Genomic DNA, 19,010 nt, shown 5'->3' with positions numbered 1-19,010 from the left:
AAGAAGGTTCACGGAAACAGAAGGCACGTCGCTTGAGGAGCTCACCACAGCGTCTGGCCCGCCCTCGTGCCACCCCAATGCTGAAGGAGGAGCGGGTTAGACTTTGCATCCCTAATTCTATCCTCAGTGAAACCTGGGTGCGGAGGCATACGCAAGCACTTGTGGTGGCTCGCCCGGCTGTTTCCTCCAAGGCCCGACCTCCGCGGCCCCGCGCCCCCGCCCGCCCAGGGCTCCTGTGGGGGCAGAGCTGTGCAGCAAGGCAGCAGCTTCCAAGGGTCGGACGAGTCAGCGGACGGAAGGCCCCCCCAAGGCCACGGCGCAAAGAGTGCACTGCCGGGGAGAGGGCCCCGTGGCTGTGCCCTGCTAACTTCCAAGCACAGCGACAGCCTTGCTCTGGCCACAGACGCCCTCCCAAGTCCGTAAGGGCCCACATGGGCCCAAGGCCCCGGCTACACTGCTCCCTGGTCTGTATCAGGCCGACCCAGGCCGTCCTGCTCGGGGCCACAGGCCACGCGTCTCTCTCAAGTGGGACCCTGAAACGTGGCTGCCCTGAACAGAGATGCACTGACTGTAAAGTACACACCACGCAGCAAAGAGGAAATGGGAAGCCAGTGGAGGCGACCCTCCGTAATCTTTATGTCATTTACACGTTAAAATCGCCACGAGACACGGTGGGTTAAAAACACGTCACTAAAGTAAGTTTCGCCTGTTTTCCGCTTTTTCACGAGGCTACTAGGAAGCCTCAAGTCAGTGTGTGGCTCCCACCCCTTCTCCTGGGCCTACCCGCACGGCGTCTGCGGGGGGAGCACCCTCCCGCCTGTTCCCGGACAGCCGCGCTTACCGTCGTCCCAGGAGAAAGGCCGCCGGGGGGCCGCGGGGGGCCGCTCGGGCAGGTGCATCCCTGAGGCCTCCTCGAAGCCGACGCTGTCGGCCTGGCGCCTGGCCTGCCTGAGCACCACGCCACCCTGGTCACGCAGCCGCACGGCCGCCCGGTAGAACACCGTGTCCTTGGCGTTGTACTTCATGCAGTTGTCCACGATGAGGTCAAAGTCCTCCTCCAACTCCCTGAGAGTCCGGTACCCTTGCGCTTCTAACCGTTTCCGCATCGTGGCAAAGTCCATAGGGTGTTTAATGTGATCCAGATAATCCGGAACCTGATTCCAGGGAAGAAAACAGCCGTTTACAGACAAAACAGGACTCATCCGTGCTACGTAAGCAGCACAGCTGGCCCGTAAGGCAGCCCCACGTGCACATACACACACGCACACACGCACACACGCAATGCTCACACAGTACCGAGCGGCAGCAGTGAGACACGCCAAACTGAAGCCTGGGTCCTTCCAAGGACCCTCCCAGCCAAGGCCCCTAAAGCACAAACGCAGGAACCCGTCCCCTGGCCGGGCAGACGCGCACTGGGAAGGGCTCTTTCTTCGTCCCTTTGGTCACCGCAGACATGAGGAAGGACGGGGAACGCGAAGGCGAGGACACCCACCTCCTTCAGGCTCACTGGCTGGGCAAATATCCGGGCCGGGTCCTTCTCCTGCAGCTGGTCCAGCACGGAGCGCAGCAGCACGGTGAGCGGGGTCAGCCGCAGCTCCAGGGCCACCTGCTCCAGCTTCACCTGGGGGCCAGCGCACGCGGTCTCAGGGCCCGAGGGGACCCTCCCGCTGAGAAGCCACTTATTCCTGCCTCAAGCGCTCAACACCGCCCTGTGGCCGACGTGGCCCACTTTACGGGCACACACGGCGCCCCTTCCTGCCCGTGCTTCCCGGGACCGCAATGGACACCACACCACCCCAGGCCAGCCAGCCTCCTTCAAGACAGGTCAGTGCCACCCCCCCAAAGCCACTGGCACCCAGGGCGACGGTCACCCGGCCTGCACCCCTCACCAGGGAGGACGGCTTGGAGGAGGCAGGGGGGCGAGGACTGCGGGCCCAGGGGACAAGCAGCTGCACGCCCCGCCCCCGGACGCCCCGCCCCCGGACGCCCCGCCCCCGGACGCCCCGCCCCCGGACGCCCCACCCCCGCGGCCTCACCTGCTCCCTCTTGAGCTTCTCGCGCTTGCGCAGGAGCTCAATGAGCAGGCGCGCGCGCTCCAGGTCGTGCCGCAGCCGCTGCCAGTACTTCAGCTTCTCTTTGGCAGCTTGAATCTCCTCGTCGTTTTCTCTCTGAAGAGAGGAATGGAGTCGGCCTCGTCCCCCGCACAGACCCGCCGAGGAAGGGCTCCACGGCCCAGGCGCCACCTCCCCAGCGTCTCGGCCCCACGCACGTCCATCCTGGGGACACGCGTGCGCACCCTGCCAGCCCATCTCCAGGCCAGCGCTGGTGGGGAGGGATGGGGCTGAGCAGCGAGGGCTGGGGACCAGGGCACGCCGGTGTAGAGACCTGGCCGCCCGGGCGGCGCGCCCTCCGGGCAGCCTCGGCTAGGCGCTCCCAAGACCCTCGCCCAGCCAGGCCGCCCAGCCCTCCCACGCGCACGTCCTCACTTCCTTCCCGCCCCAGCGCTGCGCAGGCGCTCGGGCCCTCAGCGCGCTCCTCCCAGAGGGTCAGGACTGCTGCCCGTCCCCAGCCCCAGGCGCCCACCCTCTACCGCCTGCGCCCAACACCACCAGGAAGCCCACGTGCCCAGGCTCAGCCCACCCTGTGCCGGCATCTCAGCTGAAGGCTTGCCTGACCACAGCTCCGGGAGGAAGGGGCAGTCGGGCTCCTCACCTTCCCACACCAGCCCCGCTAAGGCTCCCAGCGGGTGTCTGGGGCCCTCCCGATTACAGCAGTCCCGAAGCCGAGTCCGACTTTATGCACGGGGCTCCCCCCCTTCCCTGTTGCCGTCGTGGACACACGCACCTCCAGCCTCAGCTAAGGCAGCAGCGCCGGCACTGTTGCCGGAACACGCGGCACAACTCTCAGGCCCTCTTCTCTCCCCGGTCCCTTCTGCCCCTCGGGTTTCCACCCCCATCCAGACAGAGCGGAAACAGCACAGCCAGCAGGCGGGGTCCGGCCCCCGACGCTTATCGCAGTCCTATCCCAGTCCGAAGCCTGAACCTGGCAGCAGGGGGCGCTCTGCCCCGAGGGCGGAAACGGTGAGGATCAACCCTGAGGCCACCACACAGGGGTTGACACTGCCCTCTAGGACCTTGGAGTCTGAAGGCAAAGAACCAATGACGAGCTGCAAGGCACCTCTCTTCTCGCTCTACGGGGAAACGCAGCAGAGCGAGGCCCAGGAGGCCGGGTGCGGGGACATGGGCTGGCCCTGGGCCTCCTCTCCGCCAGGCGTCCTCCAGGCTCCACCAGATTCCAATCACTGGGCTTGTTTTTACGTTATCTGAAATTCTCAGGCATCAACCAGGAGTTAACAGTAACATCGGCTGTATGAACAAAGCCAGTAAATAAATACATTGAAAGGTGGGCTTAGAAAACCAAATTCCCCAAGAGCATCTGAAAATCACCTTGTCCGTTAGTCTGAAACAGACACTGAAAATATCAGCTAAAAGGATGTTTAGCTGATAATGAGGGAGAGGAAGGCAGGTAAGCCCCAACAAGCCCCTGGTGCCCATCTGCTGTGCGCACTGCCCGCTACCGCCCGGCTGCAGGGCTGAAGGGCCGCCAAGGGCGGCTCTCCCCGCGTACCACGGCCCCACCACGCAGGAACCTGCTGGCAGGACCTGACTGAGGCCCACGCCTCTTCTGCACAAAAGGGCCTGAGTTTCTGACTCTGCTCAAGTGGTCTTACTTCACCTAAAACCAACCCTGGGAAGTTCCATAAACTGGGGCGGTGATGAAGCCATTTCTGGTTCCAAAAAACTCTCAGGAAAGAGGATCTTAGAGGACGGCTTGCAGTCGAGCCGAGGTCCACCCAACACAGGAGGGGCGGACACCCACTGCCTGGAAGGGAGACGCCAAGACCCCCCCCAGGGTCAGGACCACCTAGGTCGGATCAAAACCCTGTGCTGGAGGCGCAGGGCAGGCCAGCTCTGCGGGGTGAGGCCCTGGCACACGCACCCGACTCCCCAGACATCACCAAGGGCCTAAAGACCCTGAGGGACAGCCACCCCGGCCCCTGAAGCTGACGCCAGCGGCAGCAAGGCAGACAGCGAGTGGCCCTGCCCCAGCAGAGCAGGACAACCGTGTTGTCCCAAAGCCACCAGAGAGCGGACAGGGGACGCTCTCCCGCTAGGGGGCGCATTGGGGTGAGTGGGCGGGCATGCTCGCTCAAAGGCAGGACAGGAGGGACAAGAGCCACACCCCACCCCAGCACTCGCTGCAGGCCCTCACCCCCAGCAGGCTCTGCAGGATGGAGGACAGGCTCCAGGGAGGGTCACCGCCAAGGGGACCCGCTCTCAACAGACCGAGGAGGCAGCACCCAACAACCCGAGGCGCCTCGTCTGCCCCAGGCCAGCTCATTCCATCTGTCTGTCTGTCCCCAACCAGAAGGCGGCCACGGGAGGGAAGGGCTGCACGTGCCCTCTTCCAGAGCCCGGCTCAGGGCTAAATGAGTCAGCTTAACCTCTAATACCAAGTAATTTTAAGGTTTCAAAGAACATCAAAAATCACACCAAGCCCTGAACGTCCCGTGTGGAACATTAATGTTTCGGACGTCCGCACAAGTCAACCTTTGCTAGAACGCAATGGAAGAAGGAGCTGGGTGCCACCCTTCCACCCGCCCGCCTCCTGTCCTTCCCACGAAGCGGGAGCTCACGCCCCCAGCGTGGCAGGTGGCAGGCCGCCCCGCGTCCGTGTCCCTGCCCACACAGGCCACACAGCTGGGCTCTGTAAGACCCAGTCAGAGCCCTCTCCTGGCCAAGCCAAGGTACACCTCAGGGCTCAGTGTAAGTCATAAGGACCCAGATCTCTGTGGTTCCTCCCAATTCCTTCTGCCAAGAGAGCTGACGCTTCCCTTTCCCGTTTCCTGTGGGTGAATCCTCCCATCGTTACAAATCTACCTCGTGTGGGGCAGGACGGGAATACAACACGACTGGTCTCGAACCCTCGTGCCGGCCTCCTGAGAGCACATGCTCCACCAGGAGTGACCCCCCACCCCGCTCCCCTGAGGTGCAGGCAGGCCCCTCGCGTGCACACGCCTCCAACCCCCCAGCTTCCTGCCCCCAAACCCAGCCCAGGTCCCACCAGCCACCACATAGGCCCCGGGCCGCCACTCCCAGCGCGGTTCACCCTGCGCCCCCCCAGGGCCCCGAGACGAGACTCCTGGGGCTGCATTCTCCACGTCTCCAATTTCTCTGCCGTCACCCAGGCGAGGACGAAGCCCTCCGTCCTGCCTCGCTGCCCCGATCTTGCGACACCTGCTTACCCGCCACCCCAGAGGCCTGCAGACTCTGGGCCCCCGCCCCCGCCCCCCTTTCCTGGAGCTCCCGAGACAGCACCCAAGCAAGCCAGCCGACCTCAGTCCCCATGGTTCCAGCCCTGCGGCCTCCTGAACGGCCCCCAGCCCACAGCTGGCCCTCCCGGCCCACGGGCACGTGTTCCGACACAGCCCTGACCGAGACCCGAACTCCAGGCCCGATGCAGAGGAGGGAGGAGCGCGCAGGGCGCCACTGACTAAGGCCCGGGTCTGACGGAAGGCTGAGGGTGAGCCCCAGGGGCCAGGCCCCCACCGGTGAGCACGGGCGCCCCCGGCCCACAGGGTCGGCAGCACGACCAACACAAGCAGTCAGCGGTCCTGACGCTGGATGGAGGGGGCAGGCGGGCGCGGGACAGCTGAGCACCCGGCAGGCCAGCAGGGCTCAGGACGCGGCACCTCCCGGCCCCTCTGTGCGCACGTCCACCGTAGCCGCAGCCCAGGGCTCAGGGAGCCGCTTGGTGTGCAAGGTCCACCCGAGCAAACAAGGGCAGCAGCACTGCGTCTGCACAGAGGCCTGTGCCACGTCTCGGGGGAGGGGACTCAGATGGCACTGTGGGCACCAGGACCCCCAGGGGAGAGACGGCCCCAACAGCACACCCTCGGGGGCAGCGGGTCTGAGAAGCACACCCTGTAGCCTTGCGGTGCCTCCTTTCCTAGGGATGGAGGAGGGTCGGGGACACGGCCCACCCCACAGAGGCCCAGGATCTTAACGGTTCCTCTGGATTCCAGAAAGCCTTAAGACGTCAAACTGAGCGTCTAAGTGTGTTAGTAACGTTCAATGACCTACACTGTGAGCACGACAGGACTGGGAAGATCGAGAGAAGGGGCTCCCTAGCAAGGAGGTCGCCGCTGGCGAGGTGGAGAGGGCAGCGCTCAGCCCGGGCCTCACGCCGGGACCAAGGAGAAGCGACAGCAGTCGGGAAGCAGCAACTCCCGAAACACCGGGATGAAAACAGCGGCTGATTCCCTCAACGTGGGGACCCCAGGGATGGGGACCCTCACAGCTGCCAGGCAGTCCTGCCCCGACCAGAACTCAGCGGAGGGAGCTCCCTTCACGCCAGGAACCCAGATGCCGGACGCAGCGCCCGGGCCCCTCTGACTGATGATGCACAGGGACAGACGGCAGAGCCTTCAGGGCGCGGCGGGAGCCAAAGCGATCCGACAGGAACCTCGGGAGGGCCCGCTGTGCGCCCGAGTCTAGAAGGCTGCGCCCTCAGCACACACGGGCAGACGACTCTTGCTTGTTTTGGGGCATCGCACAGAGTCGACCCCTTCCTTTCTAAATCCATCCTTTCAGAGAAACGCTCTACAACACCAGATGGGTCTATGAACGCAGATCAACCGCTAAGACATAAGCGCTAGTCTGGTTTTGTTCTTTGCTCCCCCCCTCACTTGTCTTGGCCCTCGTCGCCCTCGGCATGGCCCCCAAGTTACATCGCTCCCGCACGGCGCCCCCTGTCCCCTGCCGCTCCACCCCCGGCAGGCATCCCAGCGTGCAGAGTCGGGAAAGAGGCAAACGGAGGCACTGCCTGCACCCCCTGGGCTAACGCCGGCACGCGGTCCCCTGGCCCGAGAGGCCGGCCACACACCTGAGCCTGCCTCCTCCGAGCTCCTCGGAGGCACTGGAGGCTGAGGGACACCGGGGGCGCGGGCACGTACCTGCTGCGTGTTTCTGTGGGACTGCAGGCTGGACTGGAGTCTGCGCAGCAGGGGGGCTCCGTTCCTCGACAGCCTTTTGAGGAGCCAGTAGCTGTGGGCGCGCTCAACAAACTGCTTCTTCCGCTGAATGGCCACCTGATTCGCAATCCTATTTAATCTAGAACACGGAAAAACTCAGAGTTTAGCTGTAAAGCAAGACATGGGTGCGCTCTCATCATGGAAACGAGAAACCACAGCGTTACTGTTAACACACCGCGTGCATCCCACCGCACCTCTCAGCGGCGGTGCCCTCACGGCCACCACCGCCTCCCTGGTTCTCCGCCTACCCGCAGGCTGCGTCCACCCGTGGTCACTCCAGCGGCCCTTGAAGCACACGTCTAAGAAGAAAAACGGGTGGAGCCCTGGGTGTTTCCGCTTCCTCTGAGTCGCGCATCCACACGCACCGACCTCCACCAGGTGTGGCCGACCCTGAAGAGTCACCCACTCTCACGGGGCTCGGGGCCGTGGCGCCCTGGTCCCCTCAAGAGGGAAAGCAATGGCATAAATGGAGGCAGAAGCAGCGGAGGGGGGCAGCTACCCTTCACCAAAACGACCGTGAGCGTCCCCAAGCCTCCTGCGAAACTCCACCCTTTCAAGGACTGCAAAGCGTGAAGGATTTGTAACAACACCTGCACGAGGGGACGCGAAAACGGCGTAAAACCCTTGGAGGCCAGCAGGACAGCTTCCCGGTCCCTGCCGTCACCCTGCTGCTGAAACATCCTCAGGAAGACGAGCGAGGCAGCCGAGAACTGAACCTCGACAGGACAAGGAGGCTTCCCCACTGTGCACCAAACATCAACATTTCAGGTCAGAAATTAAGGAATTTCAAGAGCACATTTTTTGAAAAGCACGATCCTGAGCTGCACAGAACTGTGCCGACACCCTCGGCTCTGCCGCGTCCAGACCCACGACGGTCCTCCTCCTTCAAGCAGTGCCGAAGGCCACGCGCCACACAGGGCAGCCCTGCCCAGGGTGCCCGGGGGAGATCCACCAAAGGGGCAGCTCCACACCAAGCACAGGCCAGGGGTCAGCGAGAGCAGCCAGGCAGACGCAGAGCCCAAGCCCCAGCGTGCCCACAGGCCCACCCGCTCGGGACACCTGGTCACGCGTTGCTACCAGAGGCAAGGCTGGAACGCCTGCCAGCAGCGGCCAGAGCATCTCCGCTGTCCCATGATGGCTCTAGCAGAGGGCACCGGGGACCCCAGGGCTCCTCGTCTGCGGACGGGGCTGTGTTCACCTTGGGTACCCCGGAGTCGCCCTTCTGTTGGGGGCTGTTTTCACCTTTTTGACAGCGGCTTGACGGAGGGGCAGCGAAGTGCATGCATCTTAATGCACAGAGCTCGGGGGTCTCTACACACGCAGACGCGTGTTCTAACACGCACTCAGTTATTGCAACAGTCAAATGGGGCAGCACAGATACAAGGCTGACTCGTCATGTGCTGAGTACCCCACTGAAGAAGTCAGGAAAAGACAAGACAGGAAGGTCCCAGGACCGCACGCAGGTGGCGGCAACTGCCCCAAGGCCGCGCAGCGCCCTGGAAGGCTGCTGAGGGGAGCTTCCATTTTCTCCCCACCACAGCAACAGTACGGCAGGTGAAGGATGAGCGAACCGACCTCATCCTGCAAACACTCACGACATATAAGTGATTCGAATCATCGCACTTACGATGTTATGTGTCAACTAAATCTCAATAAAGCGAAGGAAAAAAAGACAAAGAGCAAAAAATCACGAAACGGGAAACAACACACAAGAAAATCTCAACAAGACCAGAACCGTGCTCTCTAAAAAGACTTGTAAAGAAACAAATGGGGGCTTCCCTGGTGGCGCAGTGGCTAGGAATCCGCCTGCCAGTACAGGGGACACGGGTTCGAGCCCTGGTCCGGGAAGATCCCACATGCCGCAGAGCAACTAGGCCGGTGTGCCACAGCTACTGAGCCTACGCTCTAGAGCCTGTGAGCCACAACTACTGAGCCCACGTGCCACAATTACTGAAGCCCACACGCCTAGAGCCTGTGCTCTACAGCAAGTGAAGCCACCACAGTGAGAAGCCTGCGCACTGCAACGAAGAGTAGCCCCCGCTCGTCGCAACTAGAGAAAGCCCGCGCAGCAGCGAAGACGCAATGCAGCCAAAAAAAAAGAATGAGAAGATAAGCTGAGGAAAAACACGTGATGAGCACAGCCAAACAACCTGCCACCCACAAGCTGAGCCCGGGAAGAGAGAGCCACCACCGGCAGAGCTGGGACTGACTCAGGTGCGCCGGCACTGCATCCAAGGGCATCGCCAAGCCCACCCCAGACTGCAAGCCCCCCAGGGCAGGAAAACCAGAGGAACCCACCCCCATTCACGACGAGTGGTTGCTGTGACCGACGAGTGGTGGGCTGCTGCGACAGGAGGGGTCCCAAAAGCGAGTGGTCATTTAACGTTTGTTTCTTTTTTTTTGGCTACATTTGATAAACAACGTTACCATCTAGTTTTCAAAATCTTTATATAAAAGTCACGACAAACAGGCACAAATGGCATTAAAAGCCATCCCCACGGGCTTCCCTGGTGGTGCAGTGGTTGGGAGTCCGCCTGCCAATGCAGGGGACGCGGGTTCGTTCCCCGGTCCAGGAGGATCCCACATGCCGCGGAGCGGCTGGGCCCGTGGGCCATGGCCGCTGAGCCTGCGCGTCCTGAGCCTGTGCTCCGCAGCGGCAGAGGCCACAGCAGTGGGAAGCCCGCGTACAGCAAAAAAAAAAAAAAAAAAGCCATCCCCACCTGACATGCACAGACACTGGAGGAGCACCTGGGCCACCCCGCCGGCGTCTGCAGGGAGCGGGGTCCACCCTCCCTTCTCAACACCTGCTCAGCCAGCTGGGAGGTCGGGGCACATGAGTGAAGTCCACCCACCAGACCCGAGGAGCCTGGAGTCGGCCTCTGGAGGGAAGCGGTTCTGGGCCACACTGGCTCCGGGGTGCCCCCCACCCGACCGCATGGACCATAGGCAGGAGCCCCAGGACCGCATCCACACCTCCCAGCCAGACCTCACCCATGGCCACGGCCACAGCCACACAGCCAAGGCCAGGCGGCCGACCACCCCGGGGGCCTCCCCTCGACCACTAAGCAGGTTGACAGTGACAGTCAGCTGGGCAGAGCCTCCTTTCCTGAGAAACCCCTCTCGAGCTGCCCACCTCAGTGCCCGGGCCCACAGGGCAGACCCCTCTGACCCCCACACCTCCTGGTCCACGCCGGCGGGGCGAGAAGGACCCTGCTGACGGGATGCTCCCTGCCAGCCCTCGCGGGGAGGAAGGCCAGGAAGAAAAGAACGACAGGCCACGTGGAGAGGAGCCGTCGCCTCCAGGGGCCCCCGGACCCCGGATCCGACGCCAGAAAAATCAAGAGCAGAAATCATCCGGTAGAGGCACTGGTGACACCTCGGTCACCAAGGGGCAGGGGACGCCACTCCCTTCGGGTGGGGACGCAGGGCCCCGCAGTCCCAGGCACACCTCTGTGAGCCGCGAAGGCCTGTCGCAGGGGACACAGAGGTCTGGGGATGCCCAAATCAAAGGAGGCTGAGTGGGACCGGTCCCGACTGGAGGCAGGAAGCCTCCAGGGGAGGCCGGCCCCACCCTGGGAGACACGCAGGGGCGCGTGGAAACCACCCCCAAGAGGGAAAACAGGTTATTGGCAAGAGGGGACTCTGGGTAAAGAGCGTTTGGGTGGGGTTTTTTTCCGACTTTTGCAACATTTTATAAATTTGAAGTTATTTCTGAACAAAACACTGCAACTGAAATGAAGACAAGATGAGATGCAATGCCGGTCTCTGTGCCTTGGAGGGGGAGGGCGCCCAAAGCACCAAGGCCCATGCCGCCATCCACTCCAGGCGGCGACTCCAAGTGCTAGGATGAAAGAAAACTTCAATGCACGTCCGCCCCGTCTCTGCGGAAGCAGATACAGTGAACGCGACCAGAAACTGCCGGATCCCACGACCTCGGCAGACCCTCCCCGTGGGCCGGGCCTGCTCTGTGCGCCCGGATGCCCGGCTGCGGGACGTGTGAGCACAGCAGGCCTGCTGAGCGGCGGTGACGCCAGGGCCGGGCCCAGCAGAGACCACCAGGAGGAGGGGGGCGGGGGTAAAGCGAGCAGGACACCAGCCAGGGGGCCGCACGCCCGAGGGACACGGGGCGCGGCCCACAGCACCACGCTCAGCACTCGCTTCAGTCCTACACACACAGGAATCCCCGAGGCTGACACGCGTCAGGAGAGCCCGCGACGCAGCGGAGACACGTGGTGAAGCATCCAGAGTCCTCCCCTGCGCTCCCACGCTCCCCGCCCCGCCCCAGGAGGGCCCTCGCAGGTGCAGAGCCCGGAGCTGGCAGCCGGGACGGGGGACCTGCCGGGGAGACGCCAGTCCCCCAGTCCCCAGTTCAAAACCAAGGAAAGCAACGAAGCCACAGGAGGGTCGGAACTAGAACACTCAGAGCAGCTCTGGGGAGACACACTGCTCGGCCCCACATCAGGCGGCACGAGCCGCCAAGGCCGCCTCCGCTGGGCTCGCCCGACGTGACCGGGAGGGACACCTGGAGGGACACCTGCAGGAGCGGGACACGCGGCCCGGCTTCTCCACACCGCGTGCGTTTCACGACCCGCACTTCTGACTTCTGGCTGGGTTTGTAGGGCTTCTCTCCAGGAGTCGCTCCTTAAACAGCCCTTCCCCGAGGACCCGGGCAGGCGGGCAGGAGGCTCCCACCTGCAGGGGCTGACAGGCTTCTCCCATTTCCCCAGGCCACAACCCATGAGAACTTCCATAACACGTAATAAACTTAACTGACAGAAACATGAAAAAAGACATACAAAACTCAAGTGCAAACTTCTTGCTGTGAAATTCAACAGGCATTAAATCTGTCTGCCCAACGGCTCCCAAGCACCCGCTCTCCAGCCATCCTCACCTGGTGTCCCAGCGGCGCCCTCAAGGGGACAGAGCCGTGACCCGGATCCTCCATCCTCATCACGCACTTCCGGTTACAGCTCATTACGCAGGAACACGCGTATCAACGAGGCCAGGCCGGATGATCCTCCCTCGAGGCCCCTCCTCCCCAGATACACTGGGACACCCATAGCGCAACCAGAGAGCAGAGTGACCAGGTTAATTACCCCAAGGGACCCAGGAGGCTCCAACTCCACGAGTTCCTTCACCTGGCCTGGCCCCTCCCCGGTGCCCACCTCCACGGGCCCCGCCCTTCCCCTCACGAAGCAGACGAAATGGACGAAGAAGCAGAGAGGATCCAATCAGAAGAGCGGCTACTCGAGGAAAAGGCAACACTTAACAAAGAAAGAGCACAGCACCAGGGCAGGCCAGAAAACGGAGAACACACGCCTGTTCTCCCTTCTTCAGCCCTGGCTTTTCGTATCTCCCCCAACTTTAAATATGCTGCTTCTGGGCTGGGAAAAGCATTATTCTGGTTTGAGAACAGGTGCAGGAGGAGAGACCCAGACAGGCGGGCAACAGCTCCACGCCACTGGGACAACTGCTCAGGAGCAGCTCATCCTCGCTGAAGGCTGGACCCTCACAGGCCAAGGGACCGAGCGGCCGCGAGGACCCCGCCGGACCCAACCCACCCGCCCAGGGCATCGCACAGCATCCCATCAACGCGCCCGCGCCACTCCTGGCCATGAGGCAGCCTGCAAGGCCTCGACTGCCCCAGCCAGCCGGCCTGACCACAGGCTCGGAGTCCTCGAACAGGTGGGCGAAGCCTCAGAACACCCGCATCTTTGTTCCGGAGTCTATTACTGAGAGACAAGAAAAGTAATCTTTGTAGCTCAGAAACACTAAACAATAAAACAAATTAAACCGACCATCTCCCTCTTGTTGAGAACAGACTATGATCTCAAAATTAGTTGGTCTGAGTTATCTTTCTTACTTGAAAGCTTTTAAACCCCTCAAGTCACAAAAGCACTTACAGTTCCTGCCACACCCCCAGCCTTCTCAGAGCCAACCCTCCTTCCTCTCTGCAGGGAATAAGGGGGATCCTCCTCTTCTTAGATCTCCAGAGCCCCTCTTCCAGCCCCCCTGCCCCGGGCCAGCTCCCAAGCTCGCTCAGAACGCCCACCACCCTGGTGGCAGCTCTAGACGGGTCCTGAGCCAGAGGCCGTGGGGAAGCATGCAGCTTTACTCCCATCTACACGCCACTGTGCCTGGGTCCTAAGAGCGGGACCAGCAGCCCAGCCGCAGCTCAGGCCACAGCTTCGGGACGAGAGCAGCGGCTGTGAGCCTGGGCCTCCCAGCACCTGCCCCGACACGCCACAGGGTGGTCTGATGTCAGGGTCTCCCGGAAGCTCTGGGCAACACTGACAGCAAAGCCTGTGGCCGCGAGCACTCATCCAGGCGCGTCGTTTACGTCTGCTCCAAACCGAAGTCACAGTTTGTTCCTAAATTAGGAAAGGACAAGACGGAGCGTGGCCCAGCTACTCCTCCGGCATGCGGATCAGCTCCGTCACCTGAGCTTAAGTGTCTACTCCAAAGCAAGTCGTCCTCTCCACCAGACCGGGTCATCTCAGACTCCAGGTACCCGTGTTTCCCAACCGCAGATGCTTTCTCCTGCGGACGGGCTGGCAGACCCTGGGGCCGGGAACCAGGCAGGGCTGGACAGACAAGGCAGCACCTCAGACTTCTGGGTTTTCAATTTACTAGATCACATTTTTTGTTTCATTTACTTCAATTTCTGTAAAGCTGAAAATTTCGGGCTCTTAGATAGAAGCTCTTGATACAAATCCTATACTTTTCGACCTACAGGTAGAAATCCAAGTGAAACTGTCTTTTAAAAGTGAGACTGGCTTATTTGCAAAGAGACACCTTGATTTTAACAGAAGGCTTCTCTGGATAAAAGGGATTATAAGCACTTTGTATTCACTTTGAATTTACTGATTCTGTAACAGAGGTACTGTTCCGTAAAGACAAAAAGATGTCATTCTGGGAAAAAGGTCACACTTCTTCAGTAGCAGTTCCCACCACATCTCACAACCTGACAACATCCCAGAACCGCTCTCGGGAGCAGACACCCACTTACGTCTTCCCTTCATCATGCTGATGCTTTGTTTTCTTAACCAGACTGTTCTAGAGACCCATGCCCTCCCATACAGGGCTTCACTTCCTCAAAGCTCAAGCAAGTGTCTGCGTCTCTCCCAAACCACACCCGGAGAGAAGTTCATCAAGCCACTTACCTCGTACTCCAAACAAGAGCGTTCTCAGGCACAACAAGATAAAAAGCACAAGTCAGTACCAAGGAGAACCAGCAGAGGAAGAAACAAGTCCAGGGATGGGGGTGGCCAGCGGGGTCCTGACCCCACCACCGCGCACGGCTCTAGGCAAAGAACCCAACACTGACCAGGCAATGCCGATACCACGAGAGAACAATCAGGAAAACCAGAAAGCCTGTCCCACAACAGGAAGGAGGCCAGCACCTCCCGCCTCGCGGCTCCTGTCGCCCCACTCTGATCTTTGCCCCAGGGTCAGCCTTACCCAGCCACGCTGCTTAAGTTTCCAGCAAATTTAAAAATCCCACAAGATTCCCAAATTTGGGGGAGGGAGCAGGGTGAGGAATGGTGTTCTGTCGCATCAATGACAACAACTCCTGGGGCGCCGCGGGGCCCCAGGCCGGGGTGGCTGCAGTCGGCGTGGCCGCGGGCCCGCGCGGGCATCGAGGAAACCAGACAGACTTCCCCGTCTCACAGACTCAAGTCTTTTGCAACATCCATGCTCCCGTGAAGCGGAGACTGAAGGAGGCCACCTTGGAGAGGACCGTCAGGGCCGCACAGACAGCACGCGGTCAGACCCTGCGCGCCCTCCCAGCAGGCCCGGGCCCGCCACGCTTACCTCTGAGGGGGAATGTAGGGCGCGCACACAGGCGGCAGGGCCGCACAGGGCTCGCGGAGCGTCTTCTTGGCCTTCTTCGCTTTCTTCCTGACCTTGGACGTGGACCTGACCGTTTTGGCTGAGCTCTCCTTCCGGCAGACGCCGTTTTTCACCTCTACGTCCCCGTAAATGTTCAGGGGCCGCCGGGTGCAGCCCGGGGGCGTGTGGACGTCACAGTACGCGGTCTTCCTGACGGAGAAGGTGGCCGCGCCGCCAGCCAGCTCCTTCACGGGCTCCATCTTCATGTAGAGGCCGGCCCGCTGGGCGCACGTCACGTGGAAGGCGGTGTAGCAGTTGGCCTTGTGGCACTGGATGCAGGCGCCCACGCCCTTCTGCTTGCAGAGGTAGCACGTCAGCTTCCAGCGGGCGGGGGGGATGTTCCGCACGCCGTCGATGGGCTCGATGAACACCGTGTTGGCGAAGCCGACCTCGGGGATCCACAGGGCACACACCACGTGGCCCCAGCGGTCATCGTCCGTCTTCTTGAAGGCGCCGCCCTTGTTGGGGCAGAGCACGCAGTCAGCCGGCCGGGCCCGGGACTGCAGGCAGTGGCGGCAGAGCCACTGGCCCTCGGGGATGTAGGGCACGCCGTAGCACTCCTGGTGCACCGCCAGGTTGCACATGTCGCAGAAGAGGATGGCGTTGCTGTTCTGGCACTCGCCGTCCATGCACACGCAGCACACGGCGTCCTCGTCAATCAGGCACTGCTGCTCCCCTTGCTTCTGCTTCTCGCAGTGCGACGCCTTCTCGAAGCGGTCCATCAGGAACTCGAACGCGCCCTGCGACACAGCCGCCACGCAGTCGCCCCTGCGCTTCTCGTTGACGATCTCCAGCCAGGCGTAGTCCTCCTCGTCCATGTCGTACTCCACCTCGTCGTCCAGCTCCTCGGCTGACTTCTCCACGAACTTGTAGTACACGGGGGGCCGCCGGGGCGCCGCCGGGGGGCTGTACTCCACCACGCGCACCTTGGGCTCGGGGAGCGCGCTGGCCGGGGTGGGGGCGCCGTGCGCGCTGGGCGGGGCTTCGCTTTTCTTCTTGACCCTGTTGTTCTTGTGCCGCTTAGTTCTCAGGCACACGGGCGGCCTCTCGCTGTTTTCTTTGTTGCTGTTGCACTCGCTCATCTCCTGAGCAGTGAGGTCATCTTCTAATATGATCTCCAGAGGGTCGAAAATACTGATCCTGTGCAGGCGGCCCTCGATCTCGATCTCCACCATCCTCTGCGCTTGCGCGTAGGTCAGCGTCTCTCGCGTGGGGGAGTGCTTAGTGCTGCCGGGGGAGGAAGGGTGCCTCGCTGCAGCGCGATGACCTCGGCCTTTCCTCCTCATTTGGTACTGACTCCCTGAAACGGACGCAGAGGACACGTTAACCCCACACAGAGGACATGAGAGGCGAAAGCCACCAGGTACGCTTGGGCAGACCTAAGCAACTCGTGCTAAATCGAAACACAACTCCCGGCAAACCTATCTCTGAGGTTTCCAAAATCACTCATCCCGGGACTCACAATGGTATCTCAACAACCTTCAACAGCCCGTTGCCCCGAGGCTGCCCCTCCCCAGGGACTCCCGGGACCAGAGGAGAGGGCAGGCGGTGAAGAGGGGCTCCCAGAGGCACACGCGATGACAAGTCCTTCTAGGATGCTGACACCCACTGCTCACCAGTCACCTTCTTGGATCCACAGGGCACCGAGCCTACGGCCACATCCCTCACAAGCAGGGGTCGCATCCCTGAGCTCAGGACAGCACACACACAGGGCTGGACCCCGGCAGGCTCTGGCCCCTGGCTCCCCCACTACTGCTGCCCAGGAGAGAGCCCTGAGCCCCGAAGTGGAGGTCCCGTCAGCACCACTAGGGAGCCTGGAAGCCTCAGCAGCCTGACCACAGCCCCATCCATCCTCTCGAGGAACGCGTCCTCCACAACCGTGTTAGGGCACAGGACCACCAGCCACTCCGGGGCTCAAGAGGGAAGCCCCGTACTGGCCTGGGGGCAGGCTTCACCCCTGGAAGGCCTCCACCCAGCCTCTACAGGGCTCAGGAGTGGCAACCACGAAAAGCCCCCACGGGCCAGCCACCTGCCCTGCCCCTCAGAGCACTTCTCAGCTGCTGGCTTGACCACAGTGCCGGGCCCGCCTCCTGCCACAGCAAGGGCCACCCCAAGACCCCCTGCGCCGCCCGCAGAGGCGCCCCCAGCCCCCCCATTCTCAGGTGCCGGCGCAGGCTCAGGTGCCCGAAATCTGGGCCACGGAGACGTATGAGCATTTGCTCTTTTCAGACGTCCGCCGCCTGCCACCAACCGCATCTACTACAGGACTCACTCCTGTGATGACTCCTGACTCTGGACCACTGCCCGCCAAGCAGGGTGGCACCTCAAGAACTGATGACAAGGACCCCTCCTCCCTCCAAACGACCACATTTTACTAACAGGAAGCAGAGTAACATTTAAGAGACTGGCTGACAACATTCCAAGGTGGAGCCCAAGGCCCACCACGGGATGGAGCCCCGAGGAGCCGGCGCGGGGCGCCTCCGCACAGCGACCCACCTGGCCTCCAGGAAAAGCCCTCCCAGGGCCAGCTTCGCTGTCTCAAACCCGAGCGGAAACCCCAGCGGACCCTAAAAATGCACTTTTTAAGAGAGACCCTTCCGATTGTGGTTTTCTCTTCTGTCAAACAGAAATCCACGTTTTACGTGCAATTTGACAGGCACGGAAAACAGCACGAGCAGCCGACCCGCCGCTCACCTGCATCTCGGGGGTCTCCAGGGGCCCACGCAGCCCTGGACTCCTGTTGTGCGGTCAGCCAAGCCGCTGCCCAGCTAGCCCTGGCCCCGCCATCCCTTCTGGGGGAGAGGGGCACGGCCCCCCCACTGTCAGCACCGCAGCCCGCACGGAGGGGATGCCGGTGCGCCAGGGCACAGCGCACAGCTTCAGGGGTCCTTACTGGGGTGGGGCAGAAGCGACAGTCGGTTACTCAGCAGATGCAAAGCGAACGTGTAATTTTCTCCTCGGAAGCAGAGAACCAACAGTACTAAGCAAAATCGGCCCTTCAAAACCCACGCTCTCCCAGAGAGCACTGAAGCTCTGGACACTTAGTACCCGGAGAACAGCACTTAACGGTCGTGCAGCTCCGCAACTTGAAAGCTAGATGGTGACAGGGAAAGGAGGCGCGGGTCACTCTGCAGACCACCTCACCCGGCCATCACTTCCCGATCTCTGGCCCTCGGGCTCCACCCACACTTGACCCTTCCGCGCGGGGACAAGCGTACCCACGAGGAGGCGATCAGCAGCCTCTCCAGACCCTACTGATAGATGCACCTTGAAAAACCATGTGGCCGTAAGAGAGGCAGTCGGCACCCAGGGCCGGCTCACCTTCTCAATCAGTGCCTTTCCCGCCTGGCTTCGGACAAGCCACTTACACCCTCGTGCAGGGACGGGACTGCAGGCAGGTGAGTGCACGCAGCGCCCTCCACCCACGACCCTTCCCGGGCGGTGGGCGCCTTCTCCACGGGGGCGCGGCCTTTCGTCAAAACTCCACTGCGCACCCGCAGCGCGCGCGTCCTCCGTAAATTACACCTCAATCAAGTTACTTCTTCCAAAGGGCCCCGGAGGCCGCTGAGTCCACCACCGGCTCTCAGCGTGGGATGGGGGGAGGAGGGGGCGGCGGCCCGGGTCCGCGCGCTCTTCGAGTCTTTCAAACGCGGCCCTGGAACGGGGAGTTTCCCGTCCGGGCTCAACGTGCCCAGAGCGTCCGTTACATAACGCGACCCTCGGGCAAACGCTCGGCCGGCGGACCCGAGACCCAGGCCCGCTCCCTTCTCGCCGGGCGGCCAGGCGGAAGGCGCGGCGGGCGGGACGGGCCCCAGCGCCCAGACAGCCCGCACTCCCTCCCCGTCCGGCTTCCCGCCTGCCAGCCTAGCCTCCCTCCCCGTCGGCCTCCCCAGCCGCCCAGCCTCCCGGTCCGGCCTCCCTCCCCGGCCTTCCAGCCTCCCTGCCCGGCCTCCAGGCCTCCCCACCGGCCGGCCTCCCTCCTTCCCGGCCGCCCAGCCTCCCAACCCGACCCGGCCGCCCGGCC

The 19,010-nt window shown here is 62.3% G+C and overlaps 1 protein-coding gene across 14 annotated transcripts in view; it reads right to left on the bottom strand.

The window, feature by feature from the left end:
- BRD1 (bromodomain containing 1) overlaps positions 1 to 19,010 on the bottom strand; it is a 34,737-nt gene that overhangs the window by 15,384 nt on the left and 343 nt on the right. For 4 of the 14 annotated variants that reach the window (XM_060166579.1, XM_060166581.1, XM_060166580.1 and 1 more), the window contains exons 1-6: positions 16,603 to 18,502; positions 14,909 to 16,286; positions 7,016 to 7,172; positions 2,037 to 2,168; positions 1,493 to 1,621; positions 842 to 1,154 (exon numbers count right to left, since the gene is read on the bottom strand). In XM_060166579.1, coding sequence (XP_060022562.1) covers positions 842 to 1,154; positions 1,493 to 1,621; positions 2,037 to 2,168; positions 7,016 to 7,172; positions 14,909 to 16,286; positions 16,603 to 16,669 — 2,176 coding nt within the window. In that variant the 5' untranslated portion in view covers positions 16,670 to 18,502. Of the gene's footprint in view, positions 1 to 841; positions 1,155 to 1,492; positions 1,622 to 2,036; positions 2,169 to 7,015; positions 7,173 to 14,908; positions 18,512 to 19,010 lie in introns of those variants that run through there. The other 10 variants (XR_009543549.1, XM_060166584.1, XR_009543551.1 and 7 more) reach the window with 7 other exon arrangements.

The sequence above is a fragment of the Lagenorhynchus albirostris genome, chromosome 11, assembly GCF_949774975.1.
Source record: "Lagenorhynchus albirostris chromosome 11, mLagAlb1.1, whole genome shotgun sequence".
Taxonomy (NCBI): Eukaryota; Metazoa; Chordata; class Mammalia; order Artiodactyla; family Delphinidae; genus Lagenorhynchus; species Lagenorhynchus albirostris.
Note: the sequence above shows the minus strand (reverse complement) of the source record. Positions and strands in the feature narration are given on the sequence as shown.